This window comes from Vombatus ursinus, unplaced genomic scaffold, assembly GCF_900497805.2.
Source record: "Vombatus ursinus unplaced genomic scaffold, bare-nosed wombat genome assembly UNPS02010461.1, whole genome shotgun sequence".
NCBI lineage: Eukaryota > Metazoa > Chordata > Mammalia > Diprotodontia > Vombatidae > Vombatus > Vombatus ursinus.
In genome coordinates, this window is record NW_020950239.1 from 6,197,208 (window position 1) to 6,213,486 (window position 16,279).

The 16,279-nt window shown below is 39.7% G+C and overlaps 1 protein-coding gene across 1 annotated transcript in view; it reads right to left on the reverse strand.

Moving 5' to 3' along the window:
* The window catches only part of ADAMTS3 (ADAM metallopeptidase with thrombospondin type 1 motif 3), a 283,034-nt gene that overhangs the window by 239,684 nt on the left and 27,071 nt on the right, over nt 1-16,279 (reverse strand). The window contains exon 3 of the mRNA XM_027854644.1: nt 14,999-15,405. Within this exon, the coding sequence (XP_027710445.1) occupies nt 14,999-15,405 (407 nt within the window). The remainder of the gene's footprint in view (nt 1-14,998; nt 15,406-16,279) is intronic.

Below are 16,279 nucleotides of genomic sequence, written 5' to 3' on the forward strand. Positions count from 1 at the left end.
AAAATTCCCCAAGCTATGTGGAATGCTGGGAACGTTTACAGTGAGCACACTGGTTGGTTGCTGTCCTTCATTCTCAAAGAGAACCAAAATGGCACCACTATGTTGGGGTCAAGGTACAGTGTGTCCAACTGTGGCTGATCAGACCAACAGCAGCTGGAAAGGCTCTACCATAGGCCAGGTACAAATAGTCCAGATGAACATTTGGAGCGGAGTTGTCTCTAAATTTGTTCATCTTACATTTCTTTTGAATTATTACAATTCTGTTTTACTCATAGAATACAGTACCTTCTTTGATGCGGGCACAGCATGCAGGGTGATCCTATGCCAGTGTTTTTCATGTCGCATAATCTTTTCCAAAGTTTGTCAAAGAAACCTTGAAGAGTATCCTTGTATCTCTTCTTCTGACCTCCACGTGATCACTTCCCTTGGGTGAATTCTCTGTAAAATAGTTTAGGCAAATGTACTTTTGACATTCAAACAATGTGGCCAGCCCATCGGAGTTGTGCTCTCTGCAGCAGAGTTTGAATACCCGGCAGTTCAGCTCAAGAATGGACTTTAGTGTCCAGTATCTTATCTTGCCAGGTGATCCTCAGAATCTTCTTAAGACAATTCAAATGGAAGTGAATCCATTTCCTAGCATGGCACTGGTATACTGTGCAGGTTTCACATGCATACAACAATGAGTTCAGCACAACAGCTCTGTAGACCTTCAGTTTATTAGGTAGTCTAATACCTCTTCACTCTCACACTTTGCTTCAGACTCTCTCAAACACTGAGCCAGCTCTGGCAATGTGTAGCAATCTCATCTATGTGTATATTCCTGGAAAGTACACTGCCAAGGTAAGTGAACTTATCCACAGTATTCAGAATTTCTTCATGTGCTATAACTGATGGTTCCATGTATGGATGGTGTGGTGCTGGCTGGTGAAGAACCTCTGTTTTCTTCGTGCTGTGTTAAGCCAAAATTAGCACAAGCAACAGAGAATCAATCCATAATTTGTTGATCTTAACCTCTGAGGCTGCATTGAGTGCACAATCATCTGAGAACAAAAAGTCAAGGATGGACTCTCCCTCCCTTTTGGTCTTGGCTTATAGCATTTTCAAGTTAAATAATTTATCATGAGTGCAATAGCTAACCTTCAGGCTGTTTTCATTCTTGTCGAAGGCATCTGACAACATTGCTGAAAACATCAAACCAAAAAGAATGGAAGCAGGTCCACAGACTTGCTTTACTCCATTGGTGACTAGGAAAACTCAAGAACATTATCCATACTCCAGAACCTCTGTGAACATGCTGTCATGAAACGGATGTACAATAATGACGAACTTCTCCAGGAAACCAAATTTTGACATAAATTTCCACAAGCTCTCACAACTGACAGTATAAAAGTCCTTGGTTACATCAATTAAAATTGTATATATATCTCTGTTCTGCTCCTGGTATTTCTTCTAGAGTTGTTGGGCAGCAAACACCATATAGACCAGTCCTCAGCCCTTTCTGAAGCCACCCTACCTAACCACCTTGGTTAGATAACCACCTTCCAAGTAAAGGATTAGCCTATTAAGGAGGATTCTGGCAAGAATATTGCCAGCAATGACTAAGAGAGAGGACTCCCTGTGGTCATCACAGGACAACCTATTTCCCTTTCCTTTATAATGATGGACAATGGAGGCATTGTTGAACTCCTGGGGGATAACCTACTCTTATCATATAATCTGGAAAATTTCTGTCAGTCTTTTAAGTACCCCCTACCTTGTAAATCTTAGCTGGAATAGAATCAGCACTAGGCATTTTGCTACATGAGAGGAGCATAATGGCACTCAAAACCTCTTCTTTAGTTGGAAGTTTGGCTAGAGAGGGATTGGCTTCAACCCTAGGTATTCCATCAATGGCTTTCAGCATTGATTGATGATGGTCTGTTGAGGATACTGTGGAAGTGTGGCAGGATCATGTCCTTATCACTAATCAATGTGGCTCCATCAGCACTGAGTAGTTGAGAGGCACCATAGGTCTTTGTCCCATAAATAGCCTTCAAGGCATCACAAAGTTGCTTTGGATTGTTACTATCGGTGTAAAACTGAATTTTATCTGCCTTTTTACTGAGCCAAGAATCCTGCATCTCTCTAAGCTTCACTTGCAGATGGAATTAAAGGCTGCCTTCTTAGAGAAGGACAAACTATCCTACTGGTAAACCCTAGGGAGTTCTCATTTTTCATTTAGCAGCTTCTGAATTTCCCCATCATTTTTGTCAAACCAGTCGATATTTGCAAGTGTTCTGGCCCAGATGAGTAAATGTGATGCAGCACACCAAATCTCTGAAAACTGCCCACTCTTTTTTTTTGCTCAACTGTTGCCAACCATATGTTGGCTCAACTTTCTCTCCAAGTGAGCACATATCTTGGTTGCCAAGTGAAATAATAACATCCCAACTCAATCAATAATTTTGTTTTAAATGAACTTAGTTTCCTCTCTATCCTACTATGATTCAGGGACAGCTTTGGTCTTATGTTGGAAACTTTGTAACTTTCTCAGCTTGTTGTCCTCCCCTTTTTATTGTATTTAATTTGGGTTGGTAAAAAAAAAAAACCCTGGATAAGACAATGGGGTTGGATGTATGCTGAAGGAAGAAGCAAGTTAAAGGGAAAGCCAGCCTGCGAGATGGTGTTACTCATCCAAAGTGCTCCAGAAAGAAGAGGAACCTTGGGAAAAAGTGACTGGTGGTAGCAGTCATTTGCAAGGGCAAATGAGTCTGTGTCTGGAAACCCTGAGAAGGAAGAATGATGGTAGTTAGCCCAAAATCAGAATCCTGGCGTGATGTGCCCCAACACAATCTACCATGCTGCAATCCTCATATTTGTGTTTAAGTGTGTGTCAGAAAAAGTCTATTAGAAAATTTGAATATTTTTGGTAATCTCTAAAAACAAAAATCAGAACACTTTAAACAGACTTCCACTTAGAGTCAGAAAGACCTGAGTTCAAATCCAGTTTCAGACCCTTGCTAGCTATATGACCCTAAGCAAGTTGCTGAACCTCTTTCAGCCTTAGTTTTTTCATCTGTAAAATGCACATAATGATAGAATCTACCTCACAAGGTTGTTATGGATATCAAATTAAATAAAACGCACAGCCATTTAATAACACTTAAAGCACGTAAAGAATAATATTATTACTGTTGTTGTTTTCATTATTATTTCATTATTAATCATTATTAATGTCTCCAACATTGGAGACTCCATGATTTTCAAACAAACTTAAAGACACTTTTGTCCTAAATGAAGAAGTTTAAGAAATCAACACTTGTAAAATTAGAGCTAGATAACAGCCTCATTCATCTAGCCTAATTCTTTCAATTTATAGATGGGAAAAACAAAGGGATAAAAAATTTAAGTGACTCACCCAGGACACAAAAGCTAGTAGTTTACTTGGAACTGAAGCTCTGGACCCCTGACTCTGAGTCATTCCTTTTCTAACACTTTAAAGAAAAAAAGTGTGTGTGTGTGTGTCTGTGTGTGTGTGTGTGTCTGTGTGTCTGTACACATACCCACATAACAATACATAGCTAGCTAGCTAACTAGATAGATAGATGGATATAGACAGATACTTGTAATCACACATATCATACTGAATATGCCCCTGATCTTCACATTAGAAAAGTAACTATGGGCAGCTGGGTGGCACAGTAGATAGAGTACCGGCCCTGAAGTCAGGAGGACCTGAGTTCAAATCCGGCCTCAGACCAAACACTTGACAATTACTAGCTGTGTGACCCTGGGCAAGTCACTTAACCCCAATTGCCTGAGAGAGAGAGAGAGAGAGAGAGAAGTAACTATGGGAATAGTAGGAAAAGATCCTTGGGTCTAGAGAATTGAGAAATCGGGACATGAATAGCAGCTCTGATATGCCCTAGCTGTGTAAGCACAGGGAAATCTCCTATGCTCTCTGAACCTAGCTTCCACATCTGTAAAACAGGAGTAATCTTTACATTATCTACCCCACGGGGTTGTCATGAATACAGCATTTTGTAAATAATCAAGCATTAGAGAAATACCATTTATGATTACCTGATTAGGTGTTGTTCACTCATTTTTCAATCATGTCTAACTCTTCATGACCCCATTTGGGGTTTTTCTTGATGAAGATACTAGAGTGGTTTGCCATTTCCTTCTCCAGCTCATTTTACAGATGAGGAAACTTGGGCCAACAGGATTAAGCGACTTGCCCAGGGTCACATAGCTAGTTGTGTCTGAGGCTGGATTTGAACTCAGGAAGATGAGTCTATTCCTGATTTCAAGCCCAGTATTCTATCCACTATGACACCTAGCTATCCTAGTAATCAAGTTTTAAAAGCCTCCCAAGATATTTGAGAGGGAATAAGTAATGACCTTTCCCTGTGTGCTTAGACCACTCAAGCACACAAGGAGGAAAGAAGATACATATTAGTCTTAAATAAAGTAGAATAATGAGTTATTATGTTCTTAAATGAAGTGGAAATAGGAGATTACACTTTGTTATTCTTACAGAGATATGAAGAAGTTTGGACCAAAACTTACGGAATTAGAGGACAGTCATCGAATGGTCAAAAATTGGATACGCTCCATGGTAGCCCTTAAAAAACCACATATGTTCTCTAGAGAGCCAAGTAGCAGTTGAGGCAGGAGAGATCTCTGAGTAGTAGAGAAGAAAGATGGCTAAGAAAGAAGACCCCAGATTTTGAAAAAGAATTCAAATTTTGTAAAGCACTTAGCACAGTGCCTAGCACAGGGTAGGTGCTTAATGAATCCTTGTTACTTCTCTCCCTCAATCTCTTGCTTTGCCTTTTCTGTGGAACCCTTTGGAAAACACCCAATTTATAAAGATTACTGGGACAAATCGATAATGAAAAAGAAGTAACATGCATGTCCTTCATTGTTATAAGTCCCCTTTGCCCATCAATTGTGGAATGGCTAAACAAGTTGGGGTACATTATTGTTATGGAATATTATTGTGCTATTAAAAATGTTGAGCAAGATGGTTTCAAGAAAACCTGGGAAGACTTACACAAACTGATGCAAAGTGAAATGAGCACTACCAGGAGAACATTATATATGGTAATAACAATATTGTAATAATGATCAACTATGAAAGAATTAGCTACTCTGATCAAGGCAATGATTTAAGACAATTCCAAAGGATCCATGATGAAAAATGTTATTTATCTCCAGAGAGAAAACTGATGGAGTCTGAGGGCATAGTGAAGCATACGTTTTTTACTATGTTTTTCTTATTTGTGTATGTGTGTTTTCTCTTGCAACATGACTAATATGGAAATATGCTTTGCATGACTTCATATCTATAATCACTATCATATTGCTTGCATTCTCAAGGGCTGGGAGAGAGGAGGGAGAAAGAGAATTTGGAACTCAAATTTTTAAAAATGAACATTAAAATTGTTTCATATATAATTGGGAAATATTTTATTAAATAAAAACATATTTTTAAAAAATAGTCCCCTACTTAAATCTCCAAATTTCCATTCTCTCTTGTCTCTAATCTAATCTCTACAGAGCTTCCAGAATAATCACCCTCGAGTATAAGGTTATGCCATTTCCATGCTCAAAACCCTCCACTGGCTCTCTATTATGCCTAGGGTAAAAGCAAGCTCCTCAATGTGGCACTCAAAGCCTTCCCCAATCTAGTTTCAGTCTATTTTACTAGACGCAATTTCTATTATTTCCCTTTACATACGCATGCTATATTCCAACCAATATGAATGACCAGAAATTTCCCAAACTAGACATTCTATCTTCTTTTTATAGGCATTCATGCAAGTCATCTTTTGCAATGGTTTTCCCTCTAATTCCAGCTCTTAGGTACCCCTATCTTTAAGACTTAAATCATCTGCTACTTCTTCCAAATAATCCATCCTGATCCACTGGTGTTCTCTCCACGATACTCACTTATTTGTGAGCACGCTATATCCTTCAGGGCAGGGACTGCTTCATTTTTTTTTTTTTTTTTAGTATGCCCACCACCTAAGGACAGTGCCTTGCACATTGGAAGCATATTATAATACCTGTTGGATTTTCAATGACCATCCACAGTTTTTGGAATGTGTTGTCCTTTCCAAAGAAGATGATACTACTGACCCACCAACAGGGCATACTTTTTTGAGCTGGTTTTCCATGGTCACGGACTACGGTTAGCCATCAACGCTGATTCATGTGGGGGCCTCTAACCCCACAACAATACTGAGAGCTTGCAGTACAAACACACCCTTGCAGAGAAACAAGGGCTTAAGTAGGCAGTCCTCTGAATCCCTGGCAACCTCCTACTGCTTTTTTTTTTAAACCTTTGTCAAGTACAGGTTAATGATCCTAATAAATAGATGTTTCCAGCCTTGGTGGCAATCTCATGGAAATCAGTATTCCAAAGGAAGGAATATTTTCCTAATAAAACATTTCTCAGAAGAGGAGGATATCAAGAAGACCATTCTTCAACTGAAAAAAAGCCATACTTACAAGCAATATCTACCAGAGTTTCCCGCCCTATAGGCTATCCTAGTTCTTCTCCTTAAAAAGTATTGAACTTTCCTCAATGGTGTCAGGAGATTAAAGGCTTGGGCCACTGACGTGGCTTCCTGAGCTCCAGTGCTACCTGCAGGTTTCTGACCTCCAGACCAGCAGCATGACCAAGAATGGCAACAGAAAGCCATGCTCAAAGCTATATGTCCTAGATGGATATCTTTCTGCCTCTGACTGCCTGTCCCCTGCTATGGCTAACTGAACCTCTTTTGTCAACTCTCTCATGTCCTATAAGTATCTCATTTCATGACAATCTCAACCCTAGCATATTAGATCAACCTGGCTTAGGCTTGGCCTGATAAACCTTGACTGTCCAGGAGATCTTGGATCTTATGAGTTGCTTAAAAGGAGAAGGTCTAAAGTGATGGGCAAGCATGTTTAACATTTCCACAAAGATGTCTTTACTTTCCAGGAAAGTATAATGAGTTATATGAGATGTTTTATGTTTTCTGTGTTTGTCAATGTATGCCTGAGTCTTTAGTAATTTACTCATTTTCAGAGGAGGAGAAAATAAAAATCTGTCCCATAATTGATACCATATTGTCCAATGATTTCTTTTGTTAGAAAGGACCCTGTTACCCACTTTTGGCAGGGAGAATCTAGATGTGAGCCAACCTAAGTTTTGTTTGGGGAATCTCCCTGGAGTTACTCCAGGGTCAGGGAAGAGCCAGAGAGAGAAACATGGACAAGTCTTATAACCTCTGTCTGCCTCAGTTTCCTCAACTGTGAAATGAAAAATAATAGTAGCTACTATGCCTGCAGGAGATCATGTTATGAGGACTAAATGCAATATTTGTAAAGTACCTAGTAGAGTTCCTCGCACGTAGTACGTACTTTAAAATATCTGTTTCCTCCCTTCTTTCCTTCATTGGCTACTTCCCCCATTACATAAGTAAGGAGATAGTCAAGAAGTAGCGGATGGTATTTGATGACTCAAAGTCATCTGACCCAGATATACTACTTATTCAAGTACTGAAAGAACTGAGAGACATATGATTACTGAGCGACTGTCCATAACATAAGGAAAAGTATCACAAGATTGGAGGAAGGAAAATGTCCCAGTCTTTAAAAAGGGGGGTGGGAAGAAGAAAACAGAATCTACAAACTACAGGCCAGTGAGTCTGGCTTTGATTCAGGGGAAAATCTTAGACTAGATCACTAGAGATAGTTGCCCAACATCTAGAAAGTGAAGCAAGGGTTACAAGGAGTTAAATGTGGCTTCACTGAGCACAGGTCATGCCAGATTCATCTCATTCCTTTTGGTGACCGGGTAACTGGTAGATTAAAGAAATGCTAGGAATATCATTTGCCTAGATTTCAGTAAAGCTCTTGATAAAGCTCTCTGCAGAGAAGATGTTTAGATGTGGATTAGATTCCAGCACTTCTTAAATCCACAAAAAATTTGGCAAAGTAAAAGGTTTCTGAATGTACAACAATCAAAAATTAATTAAAAATCAAACTAAACACAAAGCATGTGCACTTTGCGCCATGCATGATGTCACACCACACAACACCAATGAACACTGCCAAAACTTGGGTCACAAGTGAAAAAAGTTTAAGAAGCCCTGGACTAGACAATAATACAATTAAATTCTGAGGTGGTTGAAAGGGTAGATGGAAAGAGTAGTTGGTATTGGAACATGTCAGTGGGACTGGTTGCCAGTGGAGTAGAAGAGGGATCTCTGTTGGGCCCTGTATTATTTAATGTATTTTTTTTAAAGACTGGTTCTCCCTACCTCGCTCAAGCTAGAAATGCAGAAACTACTCAGTTCTGGGTCCATTCATTCAGCACTGGAGTTGGGTAGGTTTGTCCCTCAATTTAGTCTACCTCAATTTTATCATCTGTAAAATGGGGTTATAGTATCCAGAGTACAAAGCTGTTGTGAAAAGCAAATGAATTAATATATGTATAAAAAAAGGTTTGCTTCAGGGGAGGGAGAGGGGCTAGAGGGAGGGAGATAATTTGGAACTTAATTTTTTTAAAATGAATGTTAAAAAAATTATATGTAATTGGGAAATATTTAATGAAATAAATAAAAACATATTAATTCTTACGAGGGAAAATTTTTTGCTTCAAAGCCACAAAAATGTCAGCTGTTAATCTGACTGAACAAATAATACTTGACATCAGCCTCCCTAAATTAATTCTGAATAGATCTACAATTGCAAAACAGAATAGAGAAACGTTTACGACTGTGTTTCTAATTATTTTCTTTTCTTCCAAATTTATATCTTGAAAGCACACTGGGATCCTTTTTCCAAAGGATGATCCCACACACAATCAAAGTTGCAGTAATCACAATTACAGCCAACTCTGGATTAATTGGAGTGTTTAGGAAAAGGCTTATCATATGGAAACTTAATTTCATATGCAAATAATATGGGACTTTAGGATTACAAAGAATATTCCAAATTGTCTCCCATCAGTAGGCAATGAAAAAAAAAAAAGGTTCCAAAAAGGACCTGAGAGTAGTCTCCAATAACATAGTGGAGATGGTCAGGGACACAGAGTTCAGGAAGTTAGTTAGTTCCCAACGGACTACTTCTCAATAAGGGCACAAGGACCAGAGTGGGAGAGGGCTGTCATCCAGCTGGGTTTTCCAAGACTGCAACATTGGCATTAACTCACAGAAAGCTTTCCCTTTGAAAAGGGATGCTCACAGATAGCTACTGCCAGCTGCTCGCTTTCTTTCCCTTCTGGAAGTGGAGGATGGTAAAAGCCATGAGTCTGCTGGGAGCTCACAAGGGCGGAACAGCTAAGTGCAGGCATTTTAAAGACAGCCACCAGTGATTTAAGTCTCTGTTTCTCCCGTCCCACCACAGCTATTTTGATTGCATAAAGAAAAAGGACCAGCCAATGTCTCCAGGATTCACACATATCCAAATATTATGGCATGCTCAATCTGAAGAACCTTGCCTTCTCTAAGGATGGTAGTGAACAGGGCACCAGTATCAAGCAGGAAAGATACAAAAATAACAGTAAAAATAATAATAGCATTTATATGGACTTTAACATTTGTAAAATCTTTTACATTTATTATCTCATTTTATCTGCACAACAACCCCGGGAAGGAGGTGCTATTATGATACCCATTTTACAGATGAAAGATACTGAGGCAGAAACTAAGTGACTCGTGCACATCTCACAGCTATTAAGTGTTTGTAGCTATATTTGAACTAAGATCTAATGGACACCAGGTCCAGCACTCTGTCTACTGCACCACCTTCCTAGAAGAGAATACCAAATTTAGTATTTAGAGATGTGACTAACCTTTTCAAAATTATTTGTGAATTTAAAGTTGACTGTGATTGGGATTCCTGTCACTGTAATTGAGCTGTTAGTTTACTTTGCCACTTGTATTCACCATGGCCTTCCACATTTGGGCTTCTCTGTCACAAGTCCTGAGTTTGAATTCTGTCTTTGACACTTAACAACGGGATGACCCTAAGCAAGTCACTTAACATCATTCAGCCTCAGATACCTCATCTGTAAAATGGGGATAATAGCACCTACCTCACTGAGTTGTTGGGAGGACCAAACGAGAGGGCACATATTAAGAGCCTTGAAATCTTAAAGCCCTAGATATCTATTAACTATCGTCATTATTATTTTTACGTATAATCAGATCTTTAGAATGGCCCTCCAAAAGTGGTGAAGAATTTATACATGGATAGTATAAATAATGAAAAGGTAAATAATAAAGAATATAAATAACATATAAACCGTAAGTGAATGCAAAGGAATGTACAAAACTTGATCAATCGCCAGCTTTAGCCATCATAAAATCTTGGAGATTTCGCCATTTTCTAAATAAAGTTAGCCGTATTCAGTAAGCATCTGGCCTATTAAAATTTTTCAAACTTACTTTTTTAAGTGCCACTTTTATATACTTATAGAATCATAAAAAACTCGAGCCAGAGGGCACTCCCTCATCTTACCATTTCCCTTCCATTTTTTTTTTCAGTTGCGAATAAGCAACCACATTCCACAAACAACAAGTTATGGTGGTGACTCAGCATACCTATGAAGTTTCTTCTTGTAATCAAAACTTAGAACAAAGCTTAATGATGCATAGTTAATGATCTACACCATTTTCCTCATGTTTCATGGTAATGAGACATAAAGCATCAGCAGTTTACGTAAGTGACTGAAATTAGGGGATGTTTACAAAGCAAAACCAAATGTTTAGTTTTCCCCTTCTCCCTTTGCTAGTTTTCTCGTTTGTAAGCAAAGTTATCGTTAAACATTTTCCGACTTCCCGTGAAGCATCCCATTATCATGACTTGCAAAAACACTGGCCACTCCTGAGTAGAATTGGTTTGAGACATGCGGTTATGTGGAGTAGGGATTAGCTTTGTCTGCTTGGCCCACAGATCAGAGCTAGGAGCACTGGATGGAAAAGTGATGCCAGTGGTGTCTTGATATAAGGAAAAACTTCCCAAAAAGAGAATGGGCTGCCTGTGGAAGGAATGACTACTCCCCACCGAAGGTCTTCAAGTAGAACCTAGAGAGACATTCAGTCATATCCGGTCACATCCACTTACAGCTGGCCTCTCACATGCCTTCTTTCTCTGAGATTCTGTGCTATGCGCACACACCACTCAAGGTATTATTCTCCAAATACCTTAGGGGCTCTTAATTATGAGATAATGCTATGCTTCTAAATAGAAGGATGTTAGCTTCTTTGGCCTCAGTAAGTCAATCTCATTATTCTCATTAGTCCAAAAGCCTGATATTTTGAGATTAATAGTACTTTTTAGGGATTTTTGTTTAGATAACTGATTTTACTAGTACAGGGAATAAGGTGAGGAAAGTTCCTCTACCAACAAAGATTCCAAACTGCCTAGCATCTTAGTTTTAGAAAGTTGTCTGGGGTAACGAACTGTTAAGTGAATTGTCCAGGGTCACATAGCTAACACCTTACCATAGGCAAGACTTGAACCCAGGTCCTTCTAACTTTCCCCCCCTCTAAGAAGTATAACTGTAGGAAGCACTTTCTTCCTGCCTATGAGTAACTAGGAACCTCTTGAACTCACAAGATAGACACCAAGATATTGTTTTTCAGACATCTGTGATCTGGGAAAGAACCAGAAAGCAGAGCAGGTAGCCAGGAACCAGAGGAGGTCCTATCCCAGGCAGCCAGGAACCAGAGGTCCTACCCCAGGCACACACACGTTCTCAAGGCCATGTGCTCATAGCCTTTATAGATGCTACCTGGGAGAGGAAGGAGAGAAAAACTCTCTCTATCCCATTGGAAAATTGAGGGACACTTAACAGAGTTCCAAGAAATACACTCCAAAGAGAAGAAAGAAATGGAGAGGCAGGGACATTGGTTTCTCTGTTTAAAATTTATTGAGCAGATATCATTTCTTGGATCAACAGCCAATTCTCTTCGATATAGCCCCGTCATGGAGGACAAAGGAACTGACAAAATCAGAAGACAAGACAGAGAGAGAGAGAGAGGGAGGGAGAGACAAAGAGAAAGAGAGACAGAGAAAGAGACAGAGACAGAGAGAGACAGAGACAGAGACAGACAGAGAGAGACAGAGAGAGACAAAGACAGAGAGACAGAGACAGAGAGAGAGAGACAGAGACAGAGAGACAGAGAGACAGAGACAGAGAGAGACAGAGACAGAGAGAGACAGAGACAGAGAGAGACAGAGTCAGACAGAATAGACTAAGGTGAAAATGAAGTCTGCTTCCCAGGAGAGAACTACTGGATTACTGTTTCACATTTTAATAATTTGTCAACATACGCTTATGAGTCTTTTGCACTTTAAACATGATTTTGCAGTGGAAGAAACAATTAACTGTCATTTCTGCTATCTACTATTTCATACACTGAATAATTTCTCTAGAAGGGATGCTGTCAATCCCTTTTGGGGAGACCCTAGACATGAGCTTTTTTTGGTGTTATTGTTCAGTCACATCCAACTCTTTGTGAATCCATGGGCTATACATATCACACCAATACTGTCCATGGAGTTTTCTTGGCAAAGATACTGGAGTGCTTTACCATGTCCTTTTCCAGTAGACTAAGGTAAACAAAGGTTAAGTGAGTTGCCCAGGGTCACCCAGCTAGTAAGTATCTGAGGCTGCATCTGAATTCAGGTCTTCCTGAATTCCAAGCCCCGCACTCTATCCATTGAGCCATCTAGCTGCCCCAGACAATTAATCAATCTTCCCCAGTCCTCTGGGGTTGAGGCATAATGAGATTTATGGTGCAAGAAAAGCCTAATCCACTTTCTTTAAGGTCAGACTGCTCCAAAGACTGACTAGATATAAATATAAAGATATGGTGCATATACTTACGTATACATATGTATATATGTATATGTACATATACATACACACGTATATATATGTATATAAGCATATATATATTCCTATTGGCCATATATGTCTGTATCTGTAGTTGTTTGTTTTCTCAAAAAAAAAAAATGCACAACAATGCCACTCTTTAACTGTGTGTTAAGTCTTTAAAACATTTCTCTGAGAGGCTGGGTTCTGGGTTCTAATCCTAGCTCTGATACGTCTCATCTGTATGACCTTACGCATGCGCATGCACACCACACACACACACACACACACACACACACACACTCAGGTAACATGAGACCTGGACCTGTTACATGTGGTCTATTTGACTTCTTAAAAAGTTTCTTCAGGGGCAGCTAGGTAGAGCAGTGGATAGAGCACTGGCCCTGAAGTCAGGAGTACCTGAGTTCAAAACCAGCCTCAGACCAAACACTTGACACTTACTAGCTGTGTGACCCTGGGCAAGTCATTTAACCCCAATTGCCTTAAAAAAAAAATTTTTTTTTTTTAAGTTTCTTCAGCATCAGCTACAAACCCTACTAACCATCTCACGCGAAGACAAAATCATTAAAAATCAGGTCCTGAAAATAAGCAGCTTAGCAGCATTGAAGCCTATAATAACAAAATCCCATCGGGTGGCTTGTGAGGCAAATGTACAACCTGAGTTCCACGGCAAGCTAACTGCTGACCAGAAGAGATCACAGGATCACAGACACAGGCCTGGAAGGGACCCCAGAAGCCATTGGCAGCTTAAGTAGCTCAGTGAAAAGATTACTGAACTGGAAGTCAGTGAGACCTGAGGTTGAATCCTGTCTCAGACACTTTAATAGCTATGTGACTCTGGGCAAAGCATTTAATCTGTGCTTCAGTTTCCCCATCTGTAAAATGGGGATGATAATAACACCTACTTCCCAGAGTTGTAAAGATCACATACATACAGGGCCTTGGAAACCTCAAAGTGCTCAATAAATGTTATTGTTGTTATTGCTATCATTATCTAGTTCAGCCACCTCATTTTACAGATGAAGAAACTGAAGCCCAAGTTGGTTAAGTGAATTATCCAAGGCCACACAGATAGTAAGAATTAGAGATGGGATTAGAACTCTGGTCCTCTGACTCCAGGATCAGTGCTCTTTCCCACATACCCCATTTCCTCCCAAACATACACTTATAAAGTATCACTGCTAGGGACTTTGGGAAAACAGCTGATAACGAATGTCAGGCAATCACCAGCAGTAAATACTTCCAAATAACAGCTGTAGATCCAACCCAAAGAATAATGGAGGCATAACAAAGATGGCAGACTGTCCTTTAATCTTTCCAACCACAATCATCTTCATCAGGATATTTAAAAGTGAAAAGAAAAAAGCAAGGCATGATATTACCTATGTGTGAGCACACACCTACTCACGTACCCACCCAGACTCAGAAAATGGCTTCTCATGGATGAAAAGTACACTTAGAGAGACAGACCCCAGAGCAGGGGTCCTTAACCTGAGGTCCAGGACCTTGGATAACTATATTCAATATAATCGGGTTCCTATGTACTTTATATATTTAAAGGCATTTTTTTTCTGAGAAGGATCCACAGGCTTCCCCAGACTTGCCAATGAGCCTATGACCTAAAAATCGTCAAATGTAAGCAGAGCTCGGCTCATAATCTGTAGCATTCACTGGGGAATATAATGAATGCTTTGTATCAAGATGCTTTTAAAATGAGGGACAAGATTCTGTTGTCAGATGTGAAAGAATCTATATTGGTTTGGAAAATGTTGAGATTTCTAAAAATTTCAAAGACACACCAAGTACCACTAGAAGAATGGAATAAAAACATAATTATTAGCCTTCCAACTTCAAAACCACCATACATTGCAATTTTCCTTAGAAGTCTTTGTGTTCAATGTACCAGACATAAATAATGTGCCCAAGAAACATTATACCATGCCTTTCCTGTTTCTCGTAAAGATGGCTGACCAAGGAGATACTCACATCTCTAATGCAGTAAAAATCTGAGCTCCTACCCACCTTTCTCCTGAAGCATAAGAGATCCCAGTGAGGGGCTGGGTTAGGGGAAAGAGGGGTAGATTAAAAAGTGACAAAATGAGGGAGAAGTCTTACCAGACCATCACAATTGCTAATGGCAACAGAAGTTCCTGGGATGTCTGTTAAGTCTCCAACATAAGCACAGTTGGTCCATAAAGGTTCTCTTTTCCAAATCTGCTCTGAATGACTTCCAGGCTGACTATCATTTACATGGCTAGGTCTATCCTCAGTGACCACAGAGGTCTTATGCCACTCCACCATGGCTCCTGGTGCTACTAATTGAGTGTTTGGTTTCAGCCGGAGGTGAAAGTCTCTTCCAAAAGCTGTCACGTTGAAAAACAATTGTTCAGGGTTGGATGACACATCCCTTGGTGCTCTCTTTTTATGACTTGCAGAAAGAATGTGGGAGAGGTAGTGCCCCCGGAGGTTGGTGCTGATGGGAGTGACCAGCTCGTACTCTCTAGATGGCTTTTTTGGCAAATCTGTGGGAAGAAAAAATACAACTATAGAATTCTTTCTTGTAAAAGGAGCAAACAAGAGGGCATAATGGAGCTAGAAGTATGACACTAGCAGTCACATGCCTAACTTGACCCAAATGATATACTCCAAAAACTTCATGTGTATGTCAAATTTTTACCAACCAAACTCAGTAATAATTGCACTGAAGGAGCTTTGTATCTGACACATCCTGGGCCCAGAGTCTTGTACATACAAGGGATGGGAGCCATAAATATCTACTGAAAATTGAAAGAATGAATAATCTGTCACAAAAAAAAGAGAATTTTCCTGTGACAGAAGTAACCACCTCTAGTTTGTCTGCTATCCCAGTGTTGGCAAGAGTACTAATAGGCAAAGAACAGGTAAGAGCAGAAAAAATGAAGGAGAAAGAAAAGCAATATACAAGATCAGTATTCAGGGACTGATTAATTCAGAGTCAGCTGAGTTTTCATTTTGCACACCTAATAGAATCTCCAATGAAACATGAACCCAATTAATCACATGGGCTTTTGTATCTGAACAGTTATCTCTACTGCATGAATTCAGGGACATCAAGAGGACAGATTCTACAACTTTCCTGTTGACCACCTAAATTCCACAATTCAAAATTAATTCCTTTACCTTAAGCCAAAGAAAGCCTGTGCCTCCTCTTAAAATACAAATACCCGAGGAGAGTAAATTCAACCTTCTCAGCCTCAGTGTGAATGAACTTCCTGTTACCCCCTTGGTAACTTCATCAGCCCTCATGGATTTAACCATCATCCTGATGCAGGTATTAGAGACAGACAGACAGATAGATAGATGGATAGATGGATGGATGGATGGATGGATGGATGGATGGATGGATGGATGGATGGA